Source organism: Solanum verrucosum, unplaced genomic scaffold (assembly GCF_900185275.1).
Source record: "Solanum verrucosum unplaced genomic scaffold, falcon-dt-bn FXZP01000230.1, whole genome shotgun sequence".
Classification (NCBI taxonomy): domain Eukaryota; kingdom Viridiplantae; phylum Streptophyta; class Magnoliopsida; order Solanales; family Solanaceae; genus Solanum; species Solanum verrucosum.
The window spans coordinates 188,735-204,718 of NW_026019954.1; the positions used below are offsets into that span (position 1 = coordinate 188,735).

General features: G+C 33.0%; 3 protein-coding genes across 3 annotated transcripts; 1 reads left to right on the forward strand and 2 right to left on the reverse strand.

The window, feature by feature from the left end:
• The first annotated feature begins 365 nt into the window (after nt 1–365).
• Nucleotides 366–3,571, forward strand: LOC125814248 (uncharacterized). Its single transcript, XM_049493710.1, has 5 exons — nt 366–578; nt 950–997; nt 1,116–1,238; nt 2,124–2,496; nt 2,586–3,571. The coding sequence occupies exons 1-5, from the start codon at nt 529–531 to the stop codon at nt 3,399–3,401; spliced, it is 1,410 nt and encodes a 469-aa protein (XP_049349667.1). The 5' UTR covers nt 366–528; the 3' UTR covers nt 3,402–3,571.
• Nucleotides 3,572–5,083: 1,512 nt separating this feature from the next.
• On the reverse strand, nt 5,084–7,095 carry LOC125814093 (uncharacterized). The gene is made up of 5 exons (XM_049493548.1): nt 7,041–7,095; nt 6,484–6,570; nt 6,260–6,340; nt 5,888–6,033; nt 5,084–5,425 (listed from the first exon to the last, which is right to left on the reverse strand). Exons 1-5 carry the CDS (start codon nt 7,093–7,095, stop codon nt 5,333–5,335), a joined length of 462 nt encoding a protein of 153 aa, XP_049349505.1. The 3' UTR covers nt 5,084–5,332.
• A 2,674-nt stretch (nt 7,096–9,769) lies between these two features.
• LOC125814223 (transcription initiation factor TFIID subunit 7-like) lies at nt 9,770–14,276 on the reverse strand. Its single transcript, XM_049493683.1, has 6 exons — nt 14,203–14,276; nt 13,818–13,928; nt 11,331–11,464; nt 11,113–11,232; nt 10,689–10,762; nt 9,770–10,228 (listed from the first exon to the last, which is right to left on the reverse strand). The coding sequence occupies exons 2-6, from the start codon at nt 13,924–13,926 to the stop codon at nt 10,072–10,074; spliced, it is 594 nt and encodes a 197-aa protein (XP_049349640.1). The 5' UTR covers nt 13,927–13,928; nt 14,203–14,276; the 3' UTR covers nt 9,770–10,071.
• Between the last annotated feature and the right edge of the window lie 1,708 nt (nt 14,277–15,984).

Consider the following 15,984-nt stretch of genomic DNA (forward strand, 5'->3'; position numbering starts at 1 on the left):
ATATCCTTCTTCTCTTTACCCTCTCGTGTAATAGAAAAAAAGAAATTAAAGAAAAAACAAATGCTTTGAAGAAAATTTACGTTGTACCTTAAAGTTGATGCACCTACCAAAATGCAATAATTGCTCTTCAGGAATTTTCTTTTTCGTCGACATGTGAGTTTGATATGATTTATTTTTTTCGAGTCTCAAATATGAAAAAAAACTTTTAATAGAAAGAACTTATTCCGAATTCATTCAATGTGAATTAAAATTATTCGTTTCAAAGCGAACTTCTAGTGGGAAACCAAAGAGTAAAGGTAGTATGAATTTATTTTCTATTTTTGTTTTCCTATGGATAATTGACCAAACATTGACTCCTTACCCTGAAAGTTTCTTCCTTTTTGCCCTTTATAATTCCCACTGTCATGTTTATTTCCCTTTGCTTTCCCCAAAACCAATAAAATAAGACATGCATGATTTGTAAAAATAAAATAAAAATTGGTTTAACAAGGAAAGCAAGAACTTAGACACATCACTTGGTTAGTGACAATGGGTTTGATCAGCTTTCTTCTGATTTCAGCTAAAATTTTGCTCTCTTGGTAAGTATTATCCATTCCTCTCCCACCAAGTCTTCCTCTTTCTTGATCAAAAAAAATAATCTTGTTTTAATTTGTTGATCAAAAAAGATAATCTTGTTGTTGTTTTCTAAGATTTTCATACTAAAGACATGATGGGGCTAAATAATCATAGGATGATTTTGGATTTTGTTAATAGTTGTAGCACATTGTGCTCTTGTGGGTTGTCAATTTTTTGTCCTATTTTTCTGGTATTTGTTAAGCCCCTTTCTATATATACACATGTAGAAAGAGAGAGAAAAAAATTAGCCTTTTAAGTTTTGTCTTTGATCAACTGCTCTTGACTTCCATATATCTGATTCTCTCTCTTTTTAATTTTTGTTTTTTTGCTACAGTTCTTTCTGGATATTTTGCAGACCATCAGTGACATTGCTGTGTCCTCTGTAAGTTGGTAAAAAGAGAAATTAATATTTTTTTTCTCTTGTTTGTTTGAGATTTTGTTGGATATGTGAATTGGGATATTTAGGCTTTTGAGTTATGTTACATTCTTGATAAAAACAGATATGCATCAATTCGGGCGATAGAGAGTGACAAAGAATCCAGCTACCAAAAGTGTCTTCAATATTGGGTCCTATTTGGATTAACCACAGTATTGGAATTGACTCTTGCAAAGCCTTTGACAGGGTAATTTTTTATTTTGCTTATATCCAAAGACATGTCTTTAGAATTCTTATATGTAAGTTGATACCTTATGATATTGGTGGTTAAACATCTTAATGCTTGGTATTATGAATGCAAGTCAGGTTATGGATTACTATAAGAGACGGAATTGCATTGTTTGTTAATCTTGGGAGCTTTGGTGCTTTATGTATTGTTACTTTTGGTCTCCTATGATCTTATTCTTCGATTTTAGTGTTACCTGTTTTTTTTTTTTGCTTTAGTTATTGTACGTTGTGTTGTTGCTACTTGTTCTTTTCTTAGTTGTTTTCAGTATTGGCTTCTTCACTACTGTATTTGTTTTACTTGTTTTTTGGATATGTTTTTCTTGAGCTGAGGGTTTATCGGAAACAACCTCTTTACCTTCATAAGGTAGGGGTAAGGTTGTTGTGTACACACCAGACTCCAGTTGTGGGATTACTTTATGTTGTTGTAGCTATGGTGCTTTATACTAAGAATTCTACTTCATTATAGCAAGCGTTGTGTAACGCTTATGTTGGGCATATATTTGTTTTCATAAATTGTTAGTCATTGATGAATACTATATGGCATAAGAACTACCAAAAAAGAAGCCAAGACTTATTTTAGGACTACCATTTCATTCATTCCTTGGATGAGTGAGAGAAATATTCAGCATCTGCAATTTACAGTGATGCCATCTTTTTTTGAATGAGAAAATGTATGGATTTATATGTTAATAAATACAAATTCAGAATCTTTATTGCAAGTTGTAGTTGAGTTTTTGGTTGTTCTTATCGTGCTCGGTTCATGAGTCTCACCAAGGGTGTCTCAAACCTGAAGGACATTTTTCAACAATAATTAAGTCTGACCTAAGTGTGTTGATTTCTTCAGGTTCTCGTTTTGGCATTATGCAAAAGGATTAGCATCCCTCTTGCTCGTACTGCCTCAGTTTGGTGTTGCTTCTTATGTGTATATGAACTTTGTTAAGCCATGTCTTTCCCCAAATCCACTCATAGAATATGTCACAGAAAAGAACGAGTGCATGCCCATGGAGCGAAGTTGCGCAGACTCTTCACTTTCAATGCCGCACCCGCGTCGGATTCTCCAAAAATACACTACTTTTGGAGAATCCGACACACAGCTGTTGACATGTTTTAAGAGTCCGAGTAACATAGTCATGGAGTGCAGTGATTATGTTGCTGCAGCATCCCGACATGTTGAACAGGATAAAAAGGACAACCTGCAAAGTTTCGTTAATTATGAGGTAATCATAGTTTTCCCCTACAAACACCTCTCCTATGATCTTAAGACAGTGACATGTTCATGAACATTTTGGTTATAATTCTGTTTCAGGCTGAATCTTCTCCTAAATGTGATCGGACAATTTATCCTAAGAAAGTTCAAAAGGACTGGAGCTGCCCGCTCTGTCTGGTGAGCGTCTCCAGCGAGAAATGTCTAAAGCAACACATCAAAGGTAGGAAGCACAAACTGAAGGAAGACGAAGAAAGGGAACATGAAATGATCATGGCAAGTAAAGAAGCTAAACTTGCTTCAAAGTTGGAGGGAAATTATTTAAAAGATTTACTTGAGAGTTTGAACCAGATAAAATCTCTTAAGTTTGTGGAATTAAGAGGCTTTAATTTGCCTATTAGAAGACCATTTAGGTTCTGCACTTGGAAAAAGCCCAAGCCTGGATGGACAAAGCTAAATACAGATGGATCTATAGACCGGAAAAGAGCTGGTCTTGGTGGTTTGCTTCGTGATTATGAAGGTGCTGCTATATGTGCTTGTGTCTCTGAAGTTACATGTGACGATATCTTCTTGGTTGAGTTACTGGCTATATGGAGAGGTCTTATGCTTGCTGTCAGTATCGGGATCAAAATGATATGGGTAGAATCCGACTCAATGAGTGCAGTGAAAGCTATTAACAAAGAGCAACCACATAATCAGAAAGCTGCTAGGTATCTCCAACACATTTGGAAAATTTTGAACAAGTTTCAGAAGTACCAAGTCACTCACTCGTGGCGTGAAACAAACCGAGCTGCTGATTATTTATCAAAGATGGAAATATCAGGAACTGACATTGTTATGTGGCCTAGAGATTTCCATAATCCCCTTTGCAAAATTATTGCTGAAGATGCTGAAGGAAGCTTGTACATTAGACGATAATCCATAAGTCTATCAAATGTGGCTCGGTAAAATTATTATATACATCAGCTTTTTGTTGCTAACAGAAGACTACCACCTGGAAAGTTGCAGGCTTGCTGTACATTATAAGGTAAGTAATTTTTGTTTCCTAAGTGTCGGTGCCAACCTGTACGCACCTTGACTAATCCACTGGGTCAGTACCAGTTAGTAGGTAATGTCCCAGTTGCAAATATGTTCAGTAATGCATCTTGTCTTCTGATGTGCTTCTTGTAATTAAGTGTTGCCTTTCTTGCCTTATTATATTATGGAAGTACAATGTTTATGAATTGAAAGTATCAAGTATTGGTTAAAACTTCCAACTTCTATCTAAATATAACACAATCTGTCATATGAGTTCAGTCTATCTTATTCGTTCTTATCTATAGATAACGGAAGAGAGAACTTCCAACAAGGAAATGTACGAATATGGAAACTTCTCTGCCATTTGGAACGGAAAAACACAATCAAGCTGGAAATATCTCATGCATCAAGCTTTACTGTTCTCTTTGAGTACTTGTTATAAAAATCTCATGATTAACTCTGCCTTTGTTATATACTCCTCTCTTTCATAGTTTTATTACGTTGCGAAACTAAAATCTATTTTTAATATATGGACCAAGTAAAATGAAATGGAGAAAGTGCCTTAGAACAAATTAAAAGTCAAACTCAAAGTAGCAGAATATCTTGTATGAATAGCACCCGGTAGCCAGTTTGCCCTATGCTATATTCAGCTTTCTTAAAATTCTTTAACTTGTAGCCAGATATTACATAAAAACGTGAAAATCAAAGCACTGCATAATCTTTTTTTGTGATGAGGATCTACAGCAAGATGTATATAATGCACGTCATGAACTTGAACCTTGTCACACGATTTGTATTATAAAATATAAAGTTGTGAAAAAGTGTGTTCCATGTTTAAAGTGCTGTGTTAGAGTCTAACTTATGCTATTCAAACTTCATATTTAAGGTCTGAAGGTAGGCATTGATAGTTCAAATTTCATACGCGCGGTTTGAAACTTCAAAGCTTAAACTCTGAAGTTTGATAATTTGTTAAATGCTTTTTTAAAAAAAAAAAAAAACTGGCTATATTTTAAACAATACCCTTAAAATCAGTTATTTGTGCCAAAAAGTAAACTCTTCTTGGGCCAGTGTAGGTAACACAGCCCAACGAGAATGAGGATGATTTTCTTCGAGATAATATAGTTTTGAAAGTTCTTTTCGTGGTTGAACAATTATACTCAACTAGAGAAAGCTCCAGAGATTCTATTGAAAATTTATAACATTATATTTGTATGTTATAGCTATGGTTTGCATAACTGTGCTCTATTGCAAATTTTATGTTTGTTATGGAGTTTTTGATTTGTATAATTCGCTAGATACATCCAAATTTATACAAATTGTTCAGTTTTGTATAAACTCATTTATACATTGTAATTTGTATAATAAGATCTGTATTTGTATAATTATAAGTGTATAGGATGAAAATATATGTATTTGTATTTGTATTTGTATATACACTTTTCTCTCGCTTTATACAAACACAAACATATTTTATACATTTGTATACCGAATGGGTAATTGTATACCGAAAATGACTAATTGTATATCGAACCAAATGGCAAAAAAATGAGATGTTTGCTGCGAATAACAAATAAAATAAACTATGACTATAACATTTAATTTGAATTAATAGTTTGTTATTTCATACAATTTTATATTACGTTACGTTGCCAACCATAAACAAGAATTATCAGAAATACTAAACAAGTAGTAAATAGAATTAAATGGATGTACCAACTACGAACCCTAAATGACAACCTAGTGATTAACTTAAAAAGAAAGAGCCAAAACTCTATCCAACAAAACTAGTCGTCATCATAATATTATTAAGCTGGTCTTCAAGGTCTAAGAAATCAGGCCAGTATGGTAGAACTTCTGCGACACTCACAAACCATATTCATGTAAAACTGACATTTGCTTAGGTCGCCTCCGTTGACATTGAAACACTGCAACAACGAAACACACCTTATTATCAATAGTTTTACCAATATTGGTTGGCTATTTGGATTCTCATCTTGTTAGTGAGGGTTCGATTCTCTGCTTTGTACCCTAATTTTATGAAAATATTAACTAAATACACTTTCTTATTTTACCACTATTTCAAAAATTCTCTATCATTTATACAAAAAAAAATCAAAAATCTATACATCTCTGATACATTCCTTCTATTTCTAATACATCTCTCTCCTATGTATCCAGATCCGGATGTGATATCCCTTTGTATCTGAAAGTCCAGTGATGTATGTATCCGAAATCCATAAATTTTAAGGAATTCTTGTAATTTGGAAAATAATAGAGAAATAATGTAATTAGTTTTTAACATGGAATTTAGGTAAATTATACTAATTTTACAGCATTAGCAAGCAAATGCAACAGAGAAGCTATAGGAAATTAGCATATATACATACCGCTTGGAAAGCTGTCATTGAGGCAGCACATGAAGCAGCTGAGGGGGCAGGATCAGCCACCTGAACCTCATGTTTAAAAACCCGAGGGCCTAACACGGCATCTGTTACCCTATGGCCAACTGCATTTCCGCTACCAAAGGCCATTCCTGTTTTTTACCACACCAAAATATGAGCATTGACATTGAGCATATACAAATTAACGCTATCAGAATCTCATGACCATGATTGATTTGGTTTTGTCGTAAACCTTTAGGTAAACCAATAGTTCAAACTACACTCAAAGGTAGGGCATTTTCAATTTTTATAGGAACTTCTGTACCAGAAACAATGCTATCAGAATCCGACTGTTGTCTATTTGAAGCAATTACTAACCATCGGTAAATGAGGAACCTAGACCTCCTGCTGCAGGTTGAGGTTGACTCTGTACAGGTGCTGGAGGAGGAGCAGGAGCAGCTGCAATATATGGGAACAAAAATTCCAAGTCATACAATAACAACGACATACACAGCGTAATTCTAAGTTATCAAAATATATAGTAATTTGAGGCATGCACTGCCAAAATTTTAGAAGGAATTAATGAGATGATGATGACTTGCCAGGCTTCGGCATTGGCGGATTCTTCAGTGGCTTGTCAGCAGCAAGACGAGGAGATGAGCGAGATTTTGACCATGGAAACCAACTTCCTGCAAAAGAAACTGTGTCATCTTTTCTTATCACAGCTTTTTGACACAACCTACATGCATGTTCATACAACTTTTTGGCGATAAAAGATACGAGAATATCAATTAATCTTTGCGAAAAAAATTGTTCCGTGTACCCAAGAACAATTTTGAAGTCATACTAAAAAGTTGAATCTCAAAATTTCAACTATGCCACATAAATCAAATTGGATGGAGTGTCTTTTAGTACTCCAATTAAAGAAGGCTGAAAGAAGCAAGTTAAAGGAAAAATAACACACATTCTTTTCACCTCAAAAGGAAAAATTAAGTGACGCCATTTTACATGGCATCCATGCACATAACGACTCGACCCTACAAACAGTTTGCAGTATTCAATCTACCTTTGCAAACCATGAGACTGAATATCAAATGTAATTCACTCAAAAAAAAAGGATATACATGTATATTCTACCAAAAAACCAATGATTACAGACCTCCGCCGCTACTACTACTTGATCTGAACCCACCACCACCACTTCGACGACCCATGATATTCAAAAGAAGAAATTTGAAAGCAAAAACTGGCTGTGAAAATGGCAGACTCAAGCTGAAGGGCTTGGGTTTATATAATGGAGTGGGGTTGGAGTAGCTTGAGGAACAAGATGGATTTCTATTGGCCAACACGTGGTGGAATTTTTCTTCTGCCACATTCATATTTTATTTTATTTTTGGATTATTTGCTCTTTTATCTCTATTTTGTAATTATCTTTAAAATTAATAATCTTTTCACATAGCTTAAGTTTATAATTCTATGCGAGTTATGGCTTGCATTATTTCGTTAGATATATGTTTGATTAATAAAAATTAAATATCGAGAAGCAAATCATGCAATTAAATGTCATAGATATTTTCTAATATATCCAAGATACTCCTGCAATCCAAATAGATACCTATAAAAGTCTAAACTGATCTAAATAAAAAAAGAGATGATATTTCGTCCGTTTCATTTTAAAATGAGAAGGAAGACTATTGAAACTTATGGTCTAAAACAATCTTTAGAAATTTGCATAGTTATAAAATATTTCATTAGAAGTAAAAAAAGAAATTTTGAAATTAAATTATTTTTAATTATAGTAAGGTAACATTCTGTATAAGTTTATGTGGTCAAGTTCTTCTTTTTGACTATATTAGTTCAATTCTTTTCATTCGATTTCTGATCATTTAAGAAAGAAAAATAGGGCCAAAATTAGGAGTATATATATAATATGTTGGACTGATTTTATTTGTTGTCTTTTCATACCAACTGAATGGATATAGAGATTCATATGGTAATTCTCAACTACGAGATTTGAGTGTATTTTATTCTTGTACGTAGCTACATATCATTAAATTATGAAGAGGACTTGCTAAGCTTAAGAATGTCCACTATGTTTCTCACTTGAACTTACATTTAAAGGTGTGTTTGGTATGAATGAATGTTTTTCAATTTTTTCACATCTAGTTTGATCAAAATATTTTAAAGGGGATTTTCTTTAAGAAAGCAAATTTCCTAAAAATGAGGAAACAAATTTCTTTAATGAAAGTAGGAAAAATAGGTTTCATAGACAATAAGTAACATTTCAATTTCATTGTCTCCTTACCACGCACCCACCACCCCTGAGCCTCCACCTCCGACCTCATCTCACCTTCATAGTATTTTGCTAGATATCATATAAATGCTTTTGGAATTTTTAAAAAAAAATCTGCTTACATACCGAACACAAAAAAATAAGTACTTATTTTTCAAGAAAATATCATTATACATGGAAGACATTTTCCTTAGCACCAAACACACCCTCTAGAGTTTCTTTGGCTTTAGGCTCAACAAGATTAACTTTTTCCTTTTCAACTTGCCTATTGTGCACTCACGAAACAGTATTCATTTGTTTGAACATTGGAACAGAAACGAGAAAACATAGTAATCCCACAGTTGAAAAACTACAACTCTGTCAACACAACTCAAAGTCTTCAACACAAATTTGGTCATCATAACTAGGCATAAAAACATTTTCACCTTCTGCATGCATTCAACTCAAGATATACAGACATAATATATGCTAAATCAACACCCATTGTCACAAATCTGACTCTGAACTCACAAGAAGGTGACCTAAACATCAAGTTCTCGAGCCTTACACGATTTAGCCTTCTCACCATGTTCCTATACTTCCATCCACTCTCTCAAGTCTCATCAAACACAACAAATTTACGAGTTCGGAACCTAAATAAGCCACAAAAAGATGAAAGTGATCAAAATAAGCCACTATTCTAGTAAGTAACAAAAATAAGCTTAGTGGAAGAAAAAATTTCGTTTTATACAATATTCCAAACGTTTTCCGTTAGACTCATAACGTGTATATTTTAATATATAATGGAACTATTTTTTACACTTTGTAAAACGGAACTATTTCTTACACTTTATAAATGGAAGAAGATTACATTTCAAGAAAAGTTACTTTCGTGAAATTCAGAATGATGGGTCTCTTTTTAATATATATATATCAAATTTTGCATTTCAAAAGTTGAATTTCTGGATCATGCTTTTTGGAGAATTTGAAATTAAATTTCAAATCATAATTTCAAATTGCATATTCAATCATTAATTATAAATCATGACTTCATATCGTATGTCCAAACACAAGCTAGACACCATCAAATCTATTTTTGTACTGATGAAATAGCGTGGTGCAGATTGTTGCTCGCGAGCCAGTGGAACCCAAATGATGTTGTTTGACAGAATATTATTTTTATAATTAGTTTTAATTTACCTAAAGGAAAAATATAAATCTTTCATATTTGACTAATCCTTTGATTCTTGGAGTAAATTGAGATTCGACATTTCTTCTTACTTTACGTTATACACAATGTGCATGTAAAGTAACTTTTCTTAAAGTGTAAGATTTTCTTCCACTTTATAAAGTGTAAGAAAAACTTACACTTTACAAAGTGTAAGAAATAGTTCCGTTATACAAGGTGTAAAAAATAGTTCCGTTATATATTAAAATATACACGTCATGAGACTAATGAAAAACGGTTGGAATATGGCATAAAACGGAATTTTTTCTTCCACTAAGCCTATTTTAGTTACTTACTAGAAAAGTGACTTATATCTTTTTATGGCTTATTTAGGTTCGGAACTCCAAATTTATCGACTCCAACCTCTCAGGGTGTCGAAGTTAATCAATTTTGCAATAAACATCTTCTTATTTTAGAACAAAATAAGCGAATTCAATACATCAAACTGGAGACAGACCATCACTTTACAGAACACAATTTGCAATTGTCATGCTCGCATGTCCGAAGTAGACATTGCAAACTGTTATATTACAGCGATATTCAAGCCTAGACTCGATAAGCCAACTGTATTAAAATACAAGAGCTAAAATTTCTAATAAATTCTGACGGCAACTAACCAGAAGTGCACTACAACAATAGTAAGACTTGGTAGCCACTATAACAATAGCAAAGGCTGGAAAATGTCCTCGGCTATATTGAATCATCAGAATCCTCAGACTCAGTTCTATCAGGATCCTCACCAGCTGTCCCGGGCTCGGAAATGTCAGGCTTTGTTGCAGGTTGTGTCACTTTCTTGTTCACATGGCGTGCACTTGCTTCACCTCCTTCCTCTTGCTCAACAACTTCTATGTGTAATCGATTAGTTAAGGAGTAACAGAAATGAGAAAGATGAAATTTAGTAAGTCCTCTACGTACAATGATATTGAAGTTCTAATATATACTTTCAGAACGAGAACTTGTTCTTGTTTACAAGAGGCCTATGCAAACAGAATCTCAGGAAATTTTCTGAAAGCTCAAAGCATTAAAGTTTCCCTGACATTACCACAAACCTCTTCCTGGTAAATGGTCAAACAGAAATTTTCACAAGTTTTTTCACCAGCAAAAGTTGTCCAACTGATTGTGGTCTACAAGCTAAAAAATGTCAATTTACCAACAGCATATCTAGGATTCGTTAAAACTCGCAGTTCTAATTTGTCAGAATATAGCCTATATAAACATTTAAAATAAGTCTATTTAGCTACTTCCATTCCCGTATATTGACCACGTGTCATTCTATTTAAAATAGAGGAGAAAGCAAATATGAAAGGATATCAATATTCTCAGCTGTTCCACCAGACATTATGTTCTGCAAGTCTTTCTCAACACGCCGAACAAGCTCAGGCTGCCAAAAGTATAACAGGCACATTGTAAGTACAAGGATACATACCAGGAAAAAAAAGGTGATATATAAAACTAGAAAAGGGCGGATCAAGGGATAAGGAGAGCTCCACTATACTTACGAACAGATTTTATTCCAATTCATTTATCGGCAGAGAAGCAGATAAAATGAGAAGCTTCAGGTAGAATAAGCCCCTATTTGCTTTCACACACATACACCAAACCCTCCCAAAAAAAAAAAAAAGACATACCCCCATTCCACATAGTAGACAGCCCACCCCTGACATTCTCTCTGTCGGGACAAACTAGAAAGTAAATAAATGAGAGTTTTTCTCAGGAAAGTAAGATTGTTACATTAAGATCTGGCTCTCTCCGGAATCTTCGTCTTCGTGCATCTCTCATTGGAGGTGTGAGGCCATGTCTATATTCCACCACATCTGGAACAGGATCACCTTCTTCTCTCACCATAATCATCTATCAGATCAACAAAGTTTACATTCTAGGAACAATGACGATTGAAAAATCATGTTCATATAACTGAAGGGAAAAAGAAAGATTAATCCCAACCCTACTTGACCAATGTCTGCGGATTTAATGAGCACATTGTCATCATAAGTTTTGTACGACTCCACTATGCAAGGAAGATTCAAAAGTGATGCAGGAAAGTGCTCGTCGCCTATGACAAAACTGCCCGTCTTTCCATCTTCTGAAAAGAACAAGACTTTTTTAAAAAGCACATACATGAACTATGATAAGATGCTTAAGAGATAAGTACTACAACAACAACAATAACAACAACAACATAGACATATAATTCCACAAGTGGGGGTGGGGGGTGGGGGGTGGGAGGGGGGGGGGGAGTTGGGAGGGTAGAGTGTACGCAGACCTTACCCCTACCTTGGGAGGTAGAGAGGTTGTTTTCGATAGACCCTCAGCTCATGGAAAAGCATATAAAAGCAGATCAAAAAAGAAATAATCAGAAGTTAATAATTCATGGAAAAATACAATAAAAGGCATGGCAAAGCATTCGGAAAAAAAAGTAACTACAACAAAATAGTGCATAATCAAAGTACAAGAGACAGTAGATAGTAACAGATGACTATATATCTTCTTCTACAAGTTCAAGAACATGATGCAATGGTTGGCATTTGAGTCACATTTGAGTCGCAAGTCAGAAATCACGGTTAATCTCGTAGGATAGTCGGGTATTAAATAAATTATAAAAAAGATCCAGAAAATGTGGTACTTTACCCCAACTAGCACCAAGTAATTTGTGGACATTGACAAGTCTCTAGAGCTAATTCTTAGTTGTATGTACATGAAACCTTATACTAATTGTCTCATGCAACTTTTGAATAAGAACTATTCCAGTAGGATTAAGATTGTAGCAGTGCTTCTTAATCCTTGGTTTTTATTTTTATTAAAATTTCTTCATAGTCTACCTATAAATGAGAAAAATTAAAAGGCTCCAGCTCTAAATCAAGAACCTGATATGAGATCATCTATCTTTAGATTGACGGAGTGATTGGTCTCACAATACCCCAAACTAAAAACAGAAGATCAGAACCTACCCTACTGTACATACAGTGAAATTCATGCTGCGAAAGAGGAGTAATCAATGAATAACTGTCTTCCAAACTCTTTCACCATTTCAAAAGGATTTGCGTATTCCTCTCCGAAAGGAAGAAGAAAGCAAGAGAACATTACAGCATAGAATACCTATGTCTTACTCCAACTCATTAAGACACACCACAGATATACTTACACAATCAGCAAGCTATAGATTAAAATAAAAGAAACCAGACAGTACGAGATATATATGTTTATATTTCCACACACGCACATCAATTGTGCTTAATATCAATAACTCAGAGTCTCAGACCACAATGTTTTCACTTATTAGCATATGAAAAAAGAACCTAGGTATGGTGGGGCACAATGGGGAAAAAAATCATGCCTTAGATATCAGATGAGGCCATGTAACTTGTGGACACCAAAGGCTATTAACTTACAAATTCAATCAAAACGACAGTAGAATAAACTATGCTCTATTGACAACTTCACACCCCCAATATTTTGGAACTTCTTATGGGTATTCCAGATAACCTCAGAGAATAAAAGTTGTTTGGAAAACCATTCCGTCTATAATTAATCATTTACATCTCAATCCCAAATCAATTAGAGTCGGATGAATCTTCTATGTATTTTCCCCTCTATTCAAGTAAATTTCATTCCAGTACTAAATACTTGACCTTTTTAAGACGAATCACAGATTCTCTAAACCCAAAGGTTCTCTAAATTAGAAGCAGTATAGGGAATCGGAAGAGCTAGTCGGGGGGAGTAAAAAGGTTCAGCCCTCATGGAGGTGGCTTAGTCATCAATAAAGTGGGTTGTGAATCATGAGGTCCGAGGATCAACAGGCAAAAACACTAATGATTTCTTTCTATTTGTCCAAATTTTGGTGGAAAGATTTACCTATTACTTGCGAGGTAGCAAGTTTAGTTGAAGTGTACACAGGTTGGTTCGGACACCACAATTATCACAAAAATAATAATAAAAGGTTCAAGGAATGACAATACAAACACATGGAAAGCGAAATATGGAAGGACTATGGTTTCCTTTTTTGATAGGTGATGCAAGAGTATTATAGATGTGAAACAACATAAAAGGAATGTTGGTGTGAAGTTGGACTAATTTAAATCTAAAAGAGTAAATGCCAACATGTCAAATAATTGTGTCAAAAATTATAAAGATAATGGCAAAAAACACACTTGAAATATCACGTTTTTGCGAGTTTTCTACCTGAACTGTCCGATATTCACTTTTCCTACCTAAACCATCACCAACTGATTACCAAAACACACCTCAACTATTAATTTTTTCCATTTCCTACCTTAACAATGGTCATATTTCAAGTAATAAAAGGGAACAATGAACACATGATTGTTCAGGTATAAAACTCACAAAAACATGACAGTTCAATGTATTCTTGACCATTAACTTAATTATAAGCTCTTGCATAACAATACTTAGAACTCCAAAAGAAAAAAAAAAGTTACCAAAAAAAGACAAGTCCAGTTTGTCTTCTGAAGAAGGATTTTCACTTAAAAGGCGGTTAATTCGCTCAGCAACAGAAGGTGGAACCCTCAGAATAAATTGCTCATCCATGGCTGCACAAATTAAGAAGAAAAATTGAATCTTTTGACCAAACAAATTAACTTCAGAAACACCCTAAAACTTAATTTTCTACTTTCAATCAAGTAACCCTTTTGACATCACTATCTTCTCCACAAGTATCATTCAAGAATCATATAATTTTCAAACGAGTAATTTCTACTCTACTTTGAATAAAATAGATCAAACAAATTCTTTCAAAAAAGGGCTTTAATAATTAAAAATTTCGATTCTTCTCTCTTTAACAGAGTAAATTGATAGAATTCTCACCACAAAATAATGCCAATTGTTGAAGCAGAGATGATGATCAAAAAAGAAGAAGTTGGGTTTCGAGAAAAGTGAGAGTATGAAGAGAGATTTTAATGGAAGAGTCTTGAATTTATGCAAATTGAAATACTAATTATAATTATTTTTTATGATTTTGGTGGTAAAGTAAAAAAAAGTTTAAAATAATATTATAATTAAATATTAGCAAATTTGATTTAAATAATAATAATAATATTAATAGTTTTTGCCTTGTGTCTCAGCTCTTTAAAAACTAGTTATTTTATATGTAGGCTCAAATTCAAAAAATTTAGCTAAAAGTAAAAGGAGTATTTATTATTGGAAGTCGAGCGTATGAATTGTTCGGATTCATTTGAAAATTTGATTTGAATATTTGGTTTTCAAATTGAAAAAAACTACCATTAAAATAATCTTGAATTGGATAGGATTCAATTTTGGATGAATTGGTGTGGTTACTGTGGTATTTTGAAATTTTGATTTTTGAGCCTTTAAGATCAATCATAAAAATTAATGGTCTAGTTAATCTAATACTCCTTCTATTCCATATTAACACTTTATTTTGATAGTTATTACATATTGTTTCATAATGTATCATATTATATTGTATTGTATTGTGAAGCAATGCACACCTATTAAGAAAAATATTTAAGGACATAATTTAAACCACATTTTTCACTATTGTTTTTTTTGTGAATCATAAATAAAACTTTGTAAATGGTGCAATTTATCTCGTAAAAAATATAAAACTTCATTAAAGGGAAGGACAAATATAGAAAAAAATTCAAACATTTATCTTGAACTTTAAACAATTCAATTATTTTGAGCAATAGAAAATTCTCAAAAATTCACTTAATACAGAACAAAGAGAATAGTTTTTTTTTTTATGAGATATAACTTTCTACAAAAGGATTGAGATCACTATACCACTCATATCATATAGTTTTATATTATTAAACTTATACTATAACAAGTACAACTATAGGATACTAATTTATTGGATTTTAAAAAAAATAAACTTATTGCTAGCATTTAGCACAAATGATATGGATAAAGCGAAAAATAAGACATGGAATTTTGTATCTTCAGAAATCCTACTATCCATGGTATTAGATTCAATATTCGATCAAAATCCATAAAATTTAAAAGTTAAATTTCAAAATTCAATTCCTAATTTAATTCAAAAAATTTAAATTTCGAATTGGCCCAACTCATCCCTACACACAGCTTATCACTCCGCTAATTAGATTTTCTATTATAAATGGGTGAAAAATATTTTTTCTTCTCGGTCATTGAAACATATACTCCTTAAGAACAAAAAAAATTTCTAGAAAGAATTTCAAAATAAAAAAAAATTCTTACCAAACCTGCCATCCAAATTAAGCTCCCCTTTGGCCATAAATTTTATTGTTGAAACTTGATACTTGAAAGTTTGAGTTTATGATTGTGATTTTAGATTTTAAAGTTCTGTGAGTGAAAGTCCTAAGAACTTAAAAATGGTCTGAGATAGTTCTTAAGATCTTGAAATTATTTAAAGGTTAGATTTTTAAAATCTGGTCAAATTTTATGGTCAAACAAATTTTTGAAGTCGAATCTTTAAAATTTTATTCAAAATTTTTTGGTCAAAACGGTAGCTAACAAATAAGCACTTAAACATAAAATTCAACTATTTTTAATTTTATTGAAATTTTGAAGTTGAAATTGTGTTTAATTATAATTTATGTAAGGAATATTTGGATTAAATATATAATCTATTAATGTCATAAATTG

Excerpts from the sequence above, each read along its gene's own strand:
- LOC125814223 (XM_049493683.1), bottom strand. The coding sequence starts at position 13,926 with ATGGATGAGCAATTTATTCTGAGGGTTCCACCTTCTGTTGCTGAGCGA. Across the intron at positions 11,233-11,330 it reads AATCCGCAGACATTGGTCAA|ATGATTATGGTGAGAGAAGA; the intron begins GTAGGGTTGGGA and ends TTGATCTGATAG. Across the intron at positions 10,229-10,688 it reads ACAGCTGAGAATATTGATAT|AGAAGTTGTTGAGCAAGAGG; the intron begins CCTTTCATATTT and ends TCGATTACACAT.
- LOC125814248 (XM_049493710.1), top strand. The coding sequence starts at position 529 with ATGGGTTTGATCAGCTTTCTTCTGATTTCAGCTAAAATTTTGCTCTCT. Across the intron at positions 998-1,115 it reads GTGACATTGCTGTGTCCTCT|ATATGCATCAATTCGGGCGA; the intron begins GTAAGTTGGTAA and ends TGATAAAAACAG. Across the intron at positions 2,497-2,585 it reads AAAGTTTCGTTAATTATGAG|GCTGAATCTTCTCCTAAATG; the intron begins GTAATCATAGTT and ends ATTCTGTTTCAG.
- LOC125814093 (XM_049493548.1), bottom strand. The coding sequence starts at position 7,095 with ATGGGTCGTCGAAGTGGTGGTGGTGGGTTCAGATCAAGTAGTAGTAGC. Across the intron at positions 6,571-7,040 it reads AAGTAGTAGTAGCGGCGGAG|GAAGTTGGTTTCCATGGTCA; the intron begins GTCTGTAATCAT and ends TTTCTTTTGCAG. Across the intron at positions 6,034-6,259 it reads AGGTTCCTCATTTACCGATG|GAATGGCCTTTGGTAGCGGA; the intron begins GTTAGTAATTGC and ends GGTAAAAAACAG.